A 16,925-nucleotide genomic window follows, 5' to 3' on the forward strand; every position below is an offset into this window, starting at 1 on the left:
ATTCAACTGACATCACTGCTCACTCTGAAGAGATGATCTCACTAGAGAATCTGTCCTTTTCCCCAGTACACCACATGCTTATGTCTTCAAATGTGTATGAGCATGCACATACCTGTGTGCACATCTGTGTCTGGTCAAGACGTTGTTTAGGCCGTGAATCACTTTCCCTTACACACACACACCATCATAACCTCACACACACACAACTTCACTTTACTCTCCCCTGCACATACTGTCACACACGCCTGCATACGCTGTTTTGTCTTATTGTGATATACCTATTTTATGAGACAGAATGGTGGTGTGTATGAGACAATGCTATTAAAGAGAATGAGATAGTGTGTGTGAATTAGTATGTGTGTATGTGCGTGTGTAATGTCTTACATTCTCTACATGGTAACATATTGTAGACGAGGTGAAATAAAATGTGTGTATCGCATACATGTGTGTGAAATATGCTTTTAATTAATTGATGTGAGAGAGAGAGTCCCATTGAGTTGTGTGAAGAATAATGATGGTGTATGTGGGAGATAGAGTGAGATTATTATTTTTGTGAGCCAGTGTTACATCCTGCGAAGAAATTACATTGAATAAATGTAATGTCGTTATATTAAATATATATATTACTAACGCTTAGTGAGAGACAAATTGCACATATTTCCATATTGCAGATACTTAACACTATTACAAACAATTTTGTATACATTTAATTTTTATGTATCATTTTTTCATTAAAGCTCTAAAGTACTTTCTTACTTAGTTTGTTTTGTTATGCTCCTTGCATGTGAAAACCTATACGGGCAATAAACACGATTGTGATTCTGATTCTACACGTAAATATTTTATCGATATTAAACAGGAGTTTCGTCGATACGGTCTAACTTGGTCTAATATGACCAATTGTTTATGCTTTTAAGCAAACTCATATATATCGCTGAATAATTGGCATTGCCAGGTCTGTCAGTGGCACTGTTACACTGCATTGTATGATGTTGAAGAGCTCCATGTGGCCTCATCCTGTAATCGCTACTGGTGGCCACAGTGCTCACTGTTTAAGGACACCGGAAAAGTCACCTTGTTCTGCCAAAATGATAACAACAAATGTGAATAATGTATGAGGTTGTTGGCCAATGTGAGTATGAGAGAGAATAAGTGTGTGAGCGTTTGAAGAGAGCTCTGTGTCTGTGTGTGTGTGTGTGTGTGTGTGTGTCTGTGACAGTAACAGTGGTCCTGTCGGTGCAGCAGCGCTTCCTAATTACAGTCCTCCCCAGGAACCAGCTGGAATAACACGGAGAATTAAAACACCTCAGGTGCCGGGGGTCACACTCGCAACACTGCAGCACATCAGAGAGCCAATCAGGTGTGCAGGAGCCTGTGCGATGAAGTACAAACCTCTTTTTCCTCCCTGCACCTGTGTGTGTGTGTGTGTGTCTGTGTGTATGTCATGTGTGCACACACCTGGGCTGCTTTTCATGTCAGTGTGATGACAGCTTAGTGCCAGTAGTTCAATGAGCATGCACACGGCAGATACCTGACAATATTACTTTAATTCCTAGTTATGAGTGAGGCGAACTGGCGAGTCATTTGTGCATGTAAATGCCGATCCACTAACATCACTTGCAGAGGAGAGCCGGTGTAATTGGCAGATACATGGCAGATACAGTACAATGCAGAAAGTAGCAGGTATTAGTTTTAATTACAGTAATAACCTATTATGTATTTGACCTGTTCCCCTGTTTGTTTGTTTGTTTTTAGAATATCTGATCCTTTCCTTGCCCTGTTTTGCGAAACAGGTGCAACTTTTACGGTGGATCGTTTAAAGTGAAATTGGTGTCATTGTTGAACAGTGTCAGCCTGACAGCTACAGCTGCTGGCTACTTTTGTTATTAGTGCCAACCTCATGGGCTGAGTTAGTGCTGCCTCTGTCCTGTAATTATCTTCCTCCTTCCCCTCAGCCGCGGTGACAGACGACGGCGGCAGTGGCAAAGCCGGCGAAGGAAACTTCCCTTTGGAGGAAGAGGATTGATGTGACTCGGAGGCAATCCCAGGCCAGGAACCGCAGAGATATCTACCTGTCTAGACACTGCGCAGCTGTGTTCGGCTGGAGCTGACACGCTGCAGAGAAAAGGGTCCACAGGTCAGTGATCTAGTCTCAAAATTGTTCATGTTTTTAGAAGAATCAGTTTTTTCTTCATCGGCGTTGATGAACCGAAGCTATGAGCTTATTTAAAGTGACTAAACTTGCCACCATCTTGAGCTGAGAAAACAAAATTAGACAAATTGCAAAAAAAAATTCATATCTGCATATATTGACTTGCCCTTGCATTAAAGTCACAGGTAATAAAAACCCCAACGAAGGCTCCATTAAATTTGTGTGTCCCACTATAAGTTACATTGGTCATGGAACCAGAATACCTAATGGCCATTGCTAATACTTTAAGTTAATCCTGTGCTCTTTATTTTATTATATTTTTAAATATCCGCAGCGAAAACGACCCTTTGCCACATTTCTCCCTTCAATTTTCATGCAGTTTTAAGCGTGTTCAAATGTATGCTTCATTTCTATTTCCTGTTCTTTTCAGCGCTCTCCTCGACAATTTTCTTTCCTCCATATCTTCATGCGAGTGCCCGATCACAGCTGAACACAAGGCTTTGTTTATTTCAACAATAGGGCTTAGTCAAGTGTCAACAGCTGCAGAAGGGGGGCTGCCTTAACACTACACGACAGTGATAGACATGTCGACTTAACTGACATTTTACGGCACTGCAGCGACTCCCCTTTGACAAATACCTGTCCCCGAAAACTCGTGTCATGTCACTCTAAGCTTCGGGTGAGACAGTGTTCGATTCTGCTGTGAGCCGCGGGAAACAATATGTGCAGAGAGGCGTGCAAAACAAAATCAACCAAACTGGGTAATTTGACGTGAATTTCTTACATACTTTCTCATGAGTCCACTTAGAGTGCAGTGCATGCCGGTGCTTGTACATGCACTTGTTTGTGTGTCACAGCAAATGGTTGTGTGTGTGTGTGTGTGTGTGTGTGTGTGTGTGTGTGTGTGTGTGTGCAATTGTACTGCATGTGTGTGTACATGCATTACATGCTGCGTGTATATTTACGTGTGAGGCTGCAGAAATAACAGAGGGGCAATATATAAAAATCCTGATTGTTTCCCGGGGATTATTCTTCACAATGAAGAGCTTTATCAGAGGGCCTGCACCGCTGTAACAAGACACGCTCGCCCTGGGTTCGCCGAGCCAAATACTGAGACCTGTGCCAGCAACGATTCACAAGGGGGGAGGGGGGGGGGGAGCAATGAAGAGAGCGAGGAAAAGAAACACAGGGGTGGAGAACAATTGAGGAAGAGAGTAAAGAGCAGAGGGAGAGAGTGAGGACGAGATGACGGGGGAAGAAAAACGAAAAGAGAGAGGGAGAGAAAACAGTAGAAAACGGAGAGTGAAATATACAGAGAAAGGCAGAAGTTAAACAAGTTGAACTGGAGGCCATGCTTCAAACAGAGAGGTTTGTTTTCTGACAGAGATCCGTCTCCGGAGATTGAGCTGGGAAACAGATTAATAGAGCCCGTCCAAGTTGCCTTATGGTGTTGCGCAACATGTGTCTCAGTGGCATACCAACAAAAAGCTGCCGTGCATTACACTGGGCAGTGTTCGGATGGGACTAGTATGCATGCTATAACCTAACGCAAATGATGCGGCCTCAACCAACCTTTGTATTCAAACAGTTATGAGCCCCGAGGCAGAGGTTGATCCATCAGCAAACATTCTAGGGACGAGAGGTGTTTCTGATTCGGTTGCGTAATTTGCTTCCTGTTATAAGACTTTTCTCAGCAGGATCAGGTTGCTGTGCCCAGGCTAACCGAGCTCAGCGAGGGGGGCCTGTGGTTTTGGAAATGAGGGGGAGAGTTGGTTGGCCACGGAAGGGGCTTTGATATTTGTGTAGGAGGTGTGGATGGGGTGGGGGTCTGCACTGTATTGTGTGAGGCCCGGAGACCTTGTATGTTTATATATGAATTCCCATGATGCTTGCACTTAGCTCTCGTCGGGAATATTCCGTCATGTTTGTCTAATTGTATCAGCTGTTCGCCATGACACGTCGCTACACTGTGTGTGTGTGTGTGTGTGTGAGCTTGGTGAACCTCAGAGGAAAGTCATCCCCATATTTCTCTGTACGTGCGTAAAAATGTGAGCGTCTGTCGGTGTCGGTGCGCTTCCTGTGCTGGCAGCGTCCCTTTGTGACGTCCGACCTGTGCCAGTGGTGGTTTCGGGCTTCACATTGAGCCGGCTGGAGAGACCAAAGGGTCTGTAACAGTCCCAGCACGATTTTCCGTTCTCTAAACTCACCTCTCCTTCGGTGTTGCACTCAGAGTGAGGGATTATGCATATGACCATTCACTTGAAAGCACCCCTAGTGACTTGGTGCTTTTCCTAGCCACAGTTCAATCCCTCCTACGGTTGGGGTTCAGGGGAGAATGGCATGCTGTTTTTGCGTCCATAATATAACTGTGAAATGTGTGCAATCTATAGAGAAAGTCAAAATGCGAATTTTCATGGCGTAAACATGATATTGTTTTCCCGAAAGGAGTCACGTCTGGCTTGTCCATTGTGTTTTGGTTGCAGTCGGCCCTCTCCTGGGTGTATTTTTTTCAAAACTGTTGTGCAGCTATGCAAAGTCAAGCCAAGCCGGGTACCGAGCAGCCAGCGCTGTTGTTTCAGAGCTACTCAGGATTCTCGGGGTGTTGCTTTGCCTCCGCTCTGCCTCCACAACTCACACGCCCTGAAGGGTGCACCCAGTTTTTGTTTTGAATTTAAGTTAATTCCTGGTGAACTGTACAGACCTTAAACGGGTAACTTTACCTGTCCTTCATTTGTTCATACAGTGATCTTCCACAGCCCAAACTGTCTATCTTTTAGAAGTGTTACAGAGCACAACCCTCATCCACATGGAGAGAAAATGAAGGACCGGGATGGGACAAGAGGGCAAGAGTTGAGACTCATGGGGAGAGGACTCAAAAGCAACAGAATCATAATTATTTACCCTAAAAGTCCTGTTTGGTCTGTGTGGAATTCAGTCCTTCACCCAGAATGCAGAACTAGAGACAGTGTTTGTGGGAGTGCGGGGCCGTGGGACATGCATGTTCCGGGCTCTGTGTGTGTTTTCAGACTGCCCTGCGTCATCGCTGCTCTCCTCTGTTTATGCAGGGGCTCTGTGGATACGGAGAGGGATGGTCGGATATCCAAGCCTCCCACTGTCACTTTGACGATGCCACTTTAAACTGGTTAGTCACTCCAATCTGGCTAATGAGCAAAACTGCCTGGCTTCAGTGTCACTTAGTCTATTCCCTCAGCTAAGCCAATGTGATAATTATGTTTAAGGTGGACACCGGAGGGAATGTTTTGGAGGCACATTTTTGCTCCGCCACGCCGGTGGACTATTGCCATGTATGAGAGACGGGGAAGGGCAAAGGAGAGACAGAGAGGGACTGAGAGATGGAGGGAGGGAGGGAAGTAGTCGGAGTTCAAGAGATAGTGAGGGGCCCATATTGAGTGACACAGAGAACCGTCTGTTTTTTCTCGGTGGACCAGAGAAGATGCAGTGTAAATGAAGCGTGCTGCACCATGGCAGCTTCTGCTTTATCTTCGCGCTGTGTGTGTGTGTGTGTGTGTGTGTGTGTGTGTGTGTGTGTGTGTGTGTGTGTGTGTGTGTGTGTGTTTGTGTGTGATTGTGTGTGTTTGTGTGTGTGTAAGTGTACTGACGGGGGCCTCTTTGAGAACTAAGAGGGGTCTGTCCTTCCCCTGTTCTCTCATGGTTTGAGTAAATTGGGAGGACTGCCACCCTCTGCCCATGAGCTGTCACCAAAGATAATGGGAGGTTAGATTCAACACAAACGAACTGCGTCGTAGAAACAATCAGTCACAGTAAAGACTAGATAGTGGGCTGTAGGATGTGTTCATCTAACACATATGTTTGTGCATGAGTGGTGATCCTGTTTCTCTTCAGGAGAGCCAGGTCTGCCCAGCATGTGTCTCTGACCCACAGGACAAGGGCCTCCCCTTGTGTTTAGTATGTAAAACTACACTCACGGAGCACTTTGCCCGGGGCACGGTTGTTGGCGTTAGTCAGGCTGATTTGACTATTCGCGAAACTGCTGATCACCTGGGATTTTTGCACACGGCAGTCTCTAAATTTACAAAAATTAAACACATCCAGCGAGCAGCAGTTCCGTGAACGGAAAACGTCCAGTGGACGATAGAGGTCCGAGGACAATGGGCACAGTGGTTGGAGCTGACGCACAGGCACTGAGAAAGGAGAATTTGGATTTCTGCTCAGATCATAGACTCCTCAGGAAAATGTTTACTGCCGTTATGAATCATTTTCTCCAAGACTTCGATAGAAACAGACTTCTTTTTGTAACCAGTGGAGTCAGTTTCTCCGGCACTTCTCTATATTGGCTTCACCTCATGTGCTGACCACTTGCATCCCTTAATGGCCACAATCTCCAGCCTTCTAATTTCTACTTCCAGCGTGGTGATGGACCATGTCACCGAGCAAAACACATCGCCAGATCTGAATTCAATAGAACACCTTTGTCATGTGGTCAAACGGAAGATTTGCACGATGAATTCACCACAGACACGGTGTGATGCAATTAAATCGACACGAACCAGCATCTCAAAGGAACGCTTCCACCATCTTGAGGAATCCATGCCGCAAATAACCGAGGCTGCTTAGAGAAGCACTTTACCTACGGAGTTACAACTGGTGCTCAGTGATGGCACATTAGAGACACAACTTCAACAGCATTTTGCACATTTGTAATATATGCATTATTCAATACTTAAGAAAGGAATTCATCACACAGGATAATTTGATGTAAAAGTTTAGCGGTTGTTTGTTGTCCACGGAGGAAGAAAACAACATGATGATATTTACATAAATGTGACAGATATCATTGGAAGTAAATGAATGGACTGGTTTGAGAAGTCACGCATAGCAACAGAGGCAGAGGTCATTGTTTTGATTGAATAAAGGGTGTGGGAGTTACGACCTAAGGGAAACAGTCGACAGTTGACTTTGACCCCGCCCTTTGAAATCACGACACACTTCCCCAGTCCACGTTTCCCACCTCTGTGCTGCGCTGAGGGGATCTGCCAAGCGTGTCCTCTGACAAAATGACTCCTGCAGTACATTTTATGGTTGCTTTCCTAATATATCCCTGTTTCAGCACAATAGGTAAGAGATACAGAGCATTGGGACCATGTGTTTTTAATCTTTTTTGATGGGTTCATTATTGACTTCCTGAACACTGAGCTAACTGAAAATGTTGTCGAAATAGTTTCCTTGGCTGTTCTTGTTGCTATTTTAGATTTGTGACAAGATAAAAAATGTTCTCAATGCTTAATCCTATAGTTCTGTTGTTTCACAGAATATTCTAGGAGAAACGTGTCTTGCAGCGACATAAAAATACAAGGTGGCTTCAATTTCTCACACGGGTGCCCCGTTGGAGCGGAGGTTTTCGTTTCTGACAATGAGGTATTTGGATTTGCTTTCAAATGATGTTGTAATTCATGGCTTTGTTACACAAATAGAAAAAAGAGCTTTGTTGGTCCTTTACTGAAGAAAATAAGAGAAAAGAGAAAGTGAAAGTTTGACCGAGGTTAACGAAAAAACGGTATGACTCATTCCTGTCCGTGTTGTTCTAACTTTCCAACAGATTCTTATTGCTAAAGCTGAACTTGGCAAACCGTATGAGCTTTTACGTGAAGTGGTCATGGACAACAATTCAGTTATAACAAAAGAATGCAGAGCCCTGAAAATAAAATGCATTATTCCTCATGTGAGTTTCCCCTCTGTATATGTACTGTATGGATTCATTTTTCGTAAAAGTCACATTGATTTCTTGCTTTGTAAATGTGAAATATGTGCTCTACGCTCCCACATCATAGACTTTGCTTTTGTTTTTCAAGGGTATCTATTTAGAAGAGACCCGATTGATTCTTCAACCGATTGGTAAGCAATGGAGTGTTGTAATAACCTGTTTACTCTTCACCCTGATCTTACGGCGCGCACACACAAACACACACACACATATATATACCATATAAACAGTAGATAAAATGTACAAATATCTCACCTCTTTACCCTAAACAGAGGGAATTAAGAAACCTGATCCAGATGCCTCATCATCCGAGAGGCTCAGCAGTGGGGGGAACTTGGTTTGGAGTAAGTGTTCCAGTGCGTCAAACTTTTCTGTCGTCGAATTTGTTGTTAATGACTCAAATGAATATTTGATGACAACATGTTTGCGTTTTGTCTGTCTTTCAGTAGTCTTTTTCAGTGTGATATTCGGGATCATTGGGATCATTGGGATCATTGGGATCATTGTTCTTTATTGCCGTTACCTCTCTTGGAAAAGGGAAATGAAGTGAGTTCTGTTCTAGATTAAAAAAAAGAAAAGGAGCTAATATAATCTACACATTTACTTACACATTGTCTTGTGTGGATTCAGAAATGTCTGTTTGCCGTTTGTTCCTAGTGTCACGAGGCGGCGAGAAGCAGCTACCTTCTGTGGGTTTTGTACAGACCTGGTGACTCACTGTGCTCTCAGGAAGCAGATTTCCTGTACAGGGTGTTCGGAGACAGGAGAAACTAGGTCAGTCTAATTTTTCACATACATTTCAAGTGGACGTGTTCATTTGGGGAAACAAATGCACTCCAGTCATTAAGTGACAGTAACTCCTGCACACTGCACACCCAGTCATGTTGTCAACCACTGACTTTTTACAAGAGGAAAAGTTGGTTGCTTGCAGAAAAAGTGGACTTCCACTTTTGCTGACTGTAACTTTGTGTGTCACTGCCCCTTTAAAACAAATGTGTGGAGATTCAACAAAGTGACATCAGGTGGGCCATCATTCAGAAGCTACTTCCAGCGCCGTTCTTTTCAACATGAATCATGCTTTTTCTTTGTCATTACAGCTCGGCTGAAGTGCAGTCTGCCCCTGAGCCTCATGGAAGTGGTGAAAATGATGTGGAGCAAGACGTTCACAGGTGAAGCTGTCAATTCAACAATAAAGCATGCATATATATATATATATATATATATATATATATATATATATATATATATATGCACACACACACACACACACACACAGTTATCTCATGTTACCCTGTCTGTCAAAACCCTTTAAGTGTTTTCTTTTGTAATAATACGTGGTCTAGACTGTAATCTGCTGAAAGCTGCCTTTGTCTCCATAGTATTGTTTCAGGGTCTGACTGCAAGACTCCTCATACCCGTAGTCTGGACCGCAACTCTAGCAACGGGGGAATCTGCCCAACCAACGAGTGAGAATGAGAATTGTTTCCTTTCTCTCCAGCCTGTAGCCTATTCGGCTTGGAAGATTTAGATGAAGTGTCCCTTTAACTGGACTGGTAGGTTCATGAGATTCAGTGCCTTCCTTAAATTTGTTTTGCAGCGCTGGCATAATCGCCCTTGATGACAACAGAGCCCATTACCATCGAGCCATGAACAGGTAAGCTTTGGGTATCGTGTGGATCGTCTGTGTGTTAATCATCAATTTTTTTATTATTATCACTTACTGCTGCTGTATGTGACTGTATCAGGAAACTGAGAGATGATCCAGGAGGAGCCTGTTATGTCACGGGACAAGAATTTGTGAGGTAAGTCTGTGGTCTAGCAGTTCAAATTGCGGTAGATACTGTATTGTAATGGAGTCATTACAAGACATTTTTTAAATCTTCCATTTTTTTAATAATATATATATTATATCCACATTGATAAAACATGATGAACGTTTGTAAAGAGAGATTAAAAAACTCCCCATTAGCAGCACCAGTTATAGTGGACAAAAAAAAAATCTCTATCCTGGTAACTACTATAGATCGAAATCAAACTAAATCAAATGTAACTTTGATTTTGGGGGGCGGTGCAAAAATAAATACACAGAAAGAGAAATAAACTACATCACTTAAAACAAAGAACTGTGACATTGCATACGCCACAGCTCATCTCGTGAAACAGAGGTGAAGGTGAAGTTTGTCAGTGCTCACCTTTATCCCACGGATCAGGTCAATGCACAGTGGACGTATTCTTGGTGACTGTGGTCGTGAAAACAACGAGACAGAAGCACAAACGCTGCCGTCCACTCAGACTGCTTCCGTTTGGGTCTGCCTTCTCAAATCTGCGCTGCTGTCCAATTTCCAGTCTCCTTCATAGCTTGTTTCATTTGGTCTGTTGCTGTTGTTGAGTCGGCTGTCAGATTTATGAACCCCCCCTCCACATGGACTTCAGAACTCGTCTGACGTCTGCTCGGAGAGAGAGAGAGAGAGAGAGAGAGAGAGAGAGAGCAGAAAACCAGACCTGCTCGCATCCTGAAGAGATTCAAGTCTTTGATTCCCAGTTGTTATACTGTATGTCTCCAGAGCCGACTTCCGAGGTTCTGACGTGACAGGTGAAGCCGTACCTTTGGTGGACATGGGCGGCTTGGTCCAAGACCAGGTCAGCAGGTGCTTTGTTGCATTGGTAAGTACATATCTTTCTATACATGCTTTATAATCTTGTATCTGCCAAAATGTCCTTCTTGTGTTTTTGTGGTTTGTTTCTTTTTATTTAAAAAAAAGGTTTTGGTTTTCTGCAGGACACTGATGTGGAGTCAAGGCCCAAGATGAAGAATGTTGGAAATAACTGATTGATATAATCAACAACACTAATAATGATGATGATAATGGTGATAATAATAATAATAATAATAGCCTATATTATATATACAACAGTAAGTTTTCTCACAGTCAGGTTTGGGTACATTTACTGGCAGTTCCTTTCAGATGAAGCCAAGAACGTTTGTGTAAATTACAGCATAGCGTGATCGATGCAATGAAAGACACTGGTCTCATAAAATAATAACAATAATGATAATGGGAGCTTTATTATTGAGAGTATTAAATGCTTGGCTTGTTGAAAGGATGGGTGGACCATCAGAAAATGTACCCAATGCACAGCTGTGAGACAACTTAATATTAATATACTCATAACAGATATGTAAAATGTACACTATTATTAAATGTTTATAAAGCAGCCAATATAAATATTATATAAAATGTTCCATTTCAGGGAATGAAACAGAATACAATACATATTCCATATGGTTTTCTTTTCATTTTGAATTTATACCACGTTTTGCTTCATTCCATTATTGCTGCGAAGTCTGACATCATGTTTATTCTTATAACCTGATTCATAAACATAGCCCTTTTTTTGCCATGTTAAATGTTGGTTAGTCACGGTGCCCGCATTAGTGAATTTAGAGTTCTTGTGATTCTGTGTTTTAGTTTTACTGTCTATATACTTTCGATTGCTTTTAATTGATCAGTTTCAATATATTATAATGGCATTAAGTATATTAAAGTATTGAAATTTGTTGCCATTGATTTTACAATGATTTCATTGCCTGTTTCCTTCGGTCCTGGCTTTTGAATTATTGAAGGCAATACAACACTTGGAGTATCACATTCACACCACATGGGGGCAGTAATTAGTCATGTCCTACAACAGTGGGGGACACTGTGGCGACATGATTAGGCCTACCTGTGTTGAATAATGCAGACGCAATTAACGCGTATTTATTCCAGACAGCAGAAGCTTCAAAATGCCTGATTGTACAAACATCTACAAAATGCATACCTTATTTTTATGTACTGTATTTTTATGATCAATCATCGTTGGTGGAACTTAAAAGGCTTTTGTTTCAATAAATCAATGCACGCTTATGATACTGCTGGTTGACTATTGTGTGGTTCTTCTATGCAATCAGTGTGTGTGTGTGTGTGTGTGTGTGTGTGTGTTTTAGTTGATCGCTTAATTTCCACAGTATAGTGCTACAATTTATTAATCAAGCAAGAACGGAGTAGGGTACATTACACATCACTTGGTGATTTGAGTGTTATGAACCGTATGTTACAGTATTTAAAAGATGTGTTGCCCCTGTGGCTTGATGTACGGTAGTAATTAAAGTAACACACAAACACACACGGGGTTAGGGCTGAATTTAATACATCTCTTATCTCTTGGGATCCGCTGAGAGTTGCTGTGAGTCTTGGTTTGTCTGATTTCTATTTTAAGCTTCCCTAAATCTGCAATGACCTTGAGAAAAGGTCTCTCCCCCCCCCCCGCCCTTTTTACATCTGAGTGCCAGGAAGTGTATCAGGGGTTAGAGGCTTTGTTGCTCATGTTTGGTGTGTCAGTGTGTGAAACTGTAACTGCCCCAGTAAAAAGAGGGTGATGGAATGGTCAAGGCTCAGAGCCTCCTCTCTCGGGGAGTTTCACTGAAGGGACATGAGTGGGAAGATGGGGGGGATGGGAAGGGGGGTGGGTCATCATCATGTTTCATCACACATGTACAGCATACAGTATGAGTGTGACATGAAAGAAAAGGGTAAAGGGTAGAGGCAAAGCTTCAGGAACCCTGCAATTATGGATGAATACGCTGTGCTCTGACGCACATAATAATTAGTTATCAGCTAATTAGTTACCAATCACACTCCATTGTGAACGGGATTATGAGCAGTCAAGGAAACAAAACTCAGCGGGAGCCGAACACCGATCACACCACAACGGGGATAAGGCGGCTTAGGGGAAGTTACAGGCTGCAATAACACAGACACTTAGGTGTGTTATCCCGAACCGATCTCTCGCTGAACACAATCTTTATGCTTACTCTGGAGGGTGCTAATGGTCGCCTACTGTTGTGCGCCCGCCGTGGCTTAACAGACAGCTGCAAGCAAACAGCGTTTCATGCAGGAGTCAGTAAGCTGTGCTCACACTGCAGTTATTAAAAGATTACATCAGGGATCACACCACACCGTATGATTAATTAACCTTGACTGATGCTTTGTAAAGCTGAATCCAGCTGAGCAAGTATATGCCCACGGGTCCGCATGTACATACACATACATATGAGATGGTTGAAAGCATCACTGTAGCTGGTCTCGCTGATACTGACTCAGGGTTACTGTAGTGAAACAAAGCCTCGCTTTTCTCCTGATTAGTATGGGACCAGTCTTCACTTCTCCCCCGGTACGTAAGGCTCTTATTAGTCCCTGTCCAAACACTTAGGGTGTTGGGGCTTGGGGTTTTGCCTCCTCCACTGACAGCTTGTTATTATTTCTGCATCCCTTTGATCTCTTTGTCTAGTATGCTCTGGGCATAGGCCAGTTCTTGACAGAATCATCATCCCAACCACCGGGTCAAATCTGCATAAGCATTCAGTGTGTAGTTCAAAGGGGAGCTGACTCAGGACGGGCCCGGGCTGCTTGGCTTCTGTCTCCTGCGTCTCGTGGCACACAGGTGAGCAACACAATGCTGCCGTGGCCTGCAGGACAGTGCATGAATAAAACATAACCACTGCATTAGTGCTTAAAGATGTCTTTTCATTTCCAGTTTGAGTCATGAGGTATATTGAAGCTTACGGCACAGCATAAGATTAATATTTGTTGTCTGCTTTTGCACTTTTATCACAGCAGCACATGCACAAACACTCCAATGATTATGCAGTACAACAACGCACCACCACACACCCCGATCGAACCCCTTCAAGATGAAGAGAAATCCTGAAGCGTGAACGTGCATATTTTCAATAGTTTTTTATTAATATGTGCTGATACAAGGTCGCTCTGACCTGCGATGACGCAAACACTCACAGAAAATCATCCCCTTTGGCCCAGACAGCTGTCAAAGCAATGACCATGAGAACAAAATAATCAGTAAACAGAAACAGAATCAAGGAATATTATTAACCTCGGTATACAAATGTCTCAGTGGTACATGATAAATTATCCATTTCATAAAAAAAAATCACAGAAAGCTCTGTAAATGGTGCTATATGTAGAACTCCACATGGCACAATGTCAGTTCTCACTGTTCCTACCAACGCCTACGCCCTGCTATGTAAAACCACTAGCACCCAATAATATAATCCCATAAATATGAGCATTCATCCAATACTGTCCCGGTTCTGCTGTAAGGAACTCATTAACACAGCCCCTAGCTGATTCTCAGAATATCCCAATTGCAGCTGCTCTAACCTGGCTATTCTAGCGCTGATGACAGACAAAGTCCACGATGGGGCTGGACTTTTCTTTTTTTAGGGGCCGGCCTCAGGTTTGATCATCAGTTTGAGATCTCTGTAGCCATGGACGAGCACATGCAGGCACAGCTCCCCTCGTCTCCACTCTTAGAAACAGTGCACTCAGCGGAGATAAAGGAGGAAGCAGGAAAAAAACCCAAAAAACATGCCTATATATTCAGCTTGCAGCTGAATGTGGACACGTTAAAAGCTGATTCATGTCCTTCTGCACTTCAAAATATAAAACTGCTTTACCAGGCTGAAGACGTGTAGCCTACTGTACATGTGTCTGTGTGTTTGTTTTGGTTTGTTTTCCGGGTCTGTTGTGTCCCACCCTGTGCGTCAAGATGGCTGCTGGCACAGCTCCCCATTTATATTCAAGACAAAAGAGGAACAGCAGAATGCTCGTCACTGAGTTTGTCCCGCATCCCTACCACGTATTCGGAAAACTATAAGTACTGAACTGTAGTCATGTAACAAGAGACCGATAATAAAATAGTACTACTTCATCATTGTTTGCTCATTTAAAAATCTCTATAGGAAAATCCTGCTGCATTTGATAGCGCACCAGAAATCTTGCTTTAATCAGCTGACACGGCAGTGGATTCATATTCACATTATTTTAAGGGAGCATCCACAAGAGCAAACAACAGTTTCATTGTATGAACGGACTTAAGAGCCAATAACATGCCAGGTTGCTCAATTTAAACCACAGAGTGATTTTAAACGTCTCAAACCACCAACAGAGAGCCATCTGAAACAAAGTCTCACTCCATCCTCCCACTCTCACTGCCTCTGTCTATGGATTTGGGATTTTTTTTTTGACACCTTCGCTGAGGGTTTCCTCTCCTGGACCAGTCTTTGCAGAAATAATGACGTTCTGCTCCTCTGCTACCGTTAAACAGCGCCACCTCCCCTCCCCCAACCCCGCGATATAGGCCACAAAACTTGCTAGAAATAAATAAATAAAAAACAGTCTGTGTGTGAAGGGGTCAACCCGAGAGTGAACAGACCGCGGGCCTGCTGGGAGTTCTGCTGTCTAATGATAGGCTGAACAATGCCACAGCTCACTCTCCACTGACACAAAGCTGACACGGGCGAGACATCGGCGTGTCAAAGGTTGGGCGTCCCACCTTTTAAACAACCTCCTGCCTAACCGCCTGTCCACAGGCACGTCAGGGTTTCCACCAGCATGGAAATGGGAATTGCGTAAAATATTTGCAGGCAGAAATAGAAAAGAGAGCAAGACAGAGAGTGGGTTCACCGCGGTAAATTAGTACCCACAGTGTGATTATTGTAATCAGAGGGATTTGAATGGAGGAGAAACTCCCGTGATGTGAGCCTCCATCCGACAGCGTGGGCCCCAGACCTTCTACAGTATAATCACTATCATTTACCACAGAACAGCACTCCTCTGTTTATTGAGATATTAATCTAGGGTAAACAAAGCTTTTGACAAAACAAATTAACACTCTCAAAGAAGTGCTGCACTAATGGAGTCCATTGAGATTGATATTAAAATGTGGATGAGATGGGGGGAGGCTGGAAAAAAAAAATAAAGAAGAGAAGCAGGCCCAAGGTGACGCACATGCCTCCTCTCACAGGGAGCGCCTGTCCAAACAGTGTTTCTCCCTGGGGCAGGTCCCAGCTGAGCACTAGAGATCGGCATCAGCACATTATGTCAAATGCATTGAGGGAGGGATGGCGTTAATGATGATGGGTGATGAGAATGATGGGGATGAAGATGATGACCGTCTTGTGTGTCCCATTAACACTTCCAGCCTGCAGTGAATCGTTTTATCTTCAGTCCTGCCTGTTAAAATACATTCAGTTGTCCTCAGTTGACCAGCGAGTGCTGCCTCAGCATGGTGCCGCCGCGACAACTGAGCCACGAGAGCCGTGCGTCAAATTGTCCTGCTCTGCAGCGGAGCAGGACACATGTGCACACCGTCTTTTCATTTGTACACAGACAGCTCACAGGTTCAGCTGCAAATCCAAGTCGTACACCATCATACCAGTATTGCACATGTCCCCCCAGTGGCTCATCTGATTTTACCAGGGCCTCCTTTCTGAGCCGCTCTTCTGCGGCTCATACACTGTTGCACAAATGATTTGAATAACACGAATAAATGGAGGCAAATCCTTGTAATCCCTCTCTGTTATCTGACTTTAACCCCCTCTCTGTCAGCCCCAGGAGCCACCGTTGAAAGCTATCCTTTGGGTTCCCTTAGAAGTGGGACAGTCAGGCCCTAGCCAAATGTCACACTGCAGTGGAGGCATCTATTTTCTGCTCACGTTCAGTCCACACACACGCACGCACGCACTCACACTCTCCCATTTGCTGCAGGTTTATGAGGGAGATCAAAAAATGTAAAAAAAATTAAATAAATAAAGAAAAAATGGCATGAATAAATCCATGCGAATAAGTATTCCAAAAACACACATAAAAACTGATAAACCATAACAAATACCTATAAATAAAGCGTAGAAGAAGGCAAACTCTCAGTCGTGTAAAGGTCAGACAGATTTCAGCTGGATGAAAGGAGATTCACGAGTGGCTCTCTCTTGACAGCTAATTTCTCAGTTGTATCGCTTGCATAAAGGTGGCATATTGAAAACATGTTCCTTCCGATCGGTCAACCATACTTGTCATTTTCATGGTATACGGGGGATCTCGCGTTTCCTGTCCTCGTCGTACCTGAACACCACGACAAGAGGCGGAGAAGTAATGGCAGCTCTCAGCGATGAGTATCGCCCCCTTGTCTAAA

At 43.5% G+C, this 16,925-nt stretch overlaps 1 protein-coding gene across 4 annotated transcripts; it reads left to right on the plus strand.

Moving 5' to 3' along the window:
• Positions 1 to 7,088: 7,088 nt before the first annotated feature.
• On the plus strand, positions 7,089 to 11,811 carry LOC118289351. 4 transcript variants are annotated; one of them, XM_047328341.1, is made up of 13 exons: positions 7,089 to 7,249; positions 7,443 to 7,549; positions 7,731 to 7,853; positions 7,984 to 8,026; positions 8,168 to 8,251; positions 8,342 to 8,441; positions 8,553 to 8,669; positions 8,993 to 9,064; positions 9,275 to 9,361; positions 9,493 to 9,549; positions 9,641 to 9,697; positions 10,460 to 10,559; positions 10,675 to 11,811. In XM_047328341.1, exons 1-13 carry the CDS (start codon positions 7,189 to 7,191, stop codon positions 10,723 to 10,725), a joined length of 1,059 nt encoding a protein of 352 aa, XP_047184297.1. In that variant the 5' UTR covers positions 7,089 to 7,188; the 3' UTR covers positions 10,726 to 11,811. The 4 variants fall into 4 exon arrangements, with proteins under 4 accessions (XP_047184297.1, XP_035472195.2, XP_035472196.2 ...); XM_035616302.2 differs by having other exon boundaries at positions 8,345 to 8,441; XM_035616303.2 differs by having other exon boundaries at positions 8,168 to 8,239.
• Positions 11,812 to 16,925: the final 5,114 nt, after the last annotated feature.

This window comes from Scophthalmus maximus, chromosome 17 (assembly GCF_022379125.1).
Source record: "Scophthalmus maximus strain ysfricsl-2021 chromosome 17, ASM2237912v1, whole genome shotgun sequence".
Classification (NCBI taxonomy): Eukaryota; Metazoa; Chordata; class Actinopteri; order Pleuronectiformes; family Scophthalmidae; genus Scophthalmus; species Scophthalmus maximus.

Excerpts from the sequence above, each read along its gene's own strand:
- LOC118289351 (XM_047328341.1), top strand. The coding sequence starts at position 7,189 with ATGACTCCTGCAGTACATTTTATGGTTGCTTTCCTAATATATCCCTGT. Across the intron at positions 7,854-7,983 it reads TAAAATGCATTATTCCTCAT|GGTATCTATTTAGAAGAGAC; the intron begins GTGAGTTTCCCC and ends TTGTTTTTCAAG. Across the intron at positions 9,550-9,640 it reads TACCATCGAGCCATGAACAG|GAAACTGAGAGATGATCCAG; the intron begins GTAAGCTTTGGG and ends TGACTGTATCAG.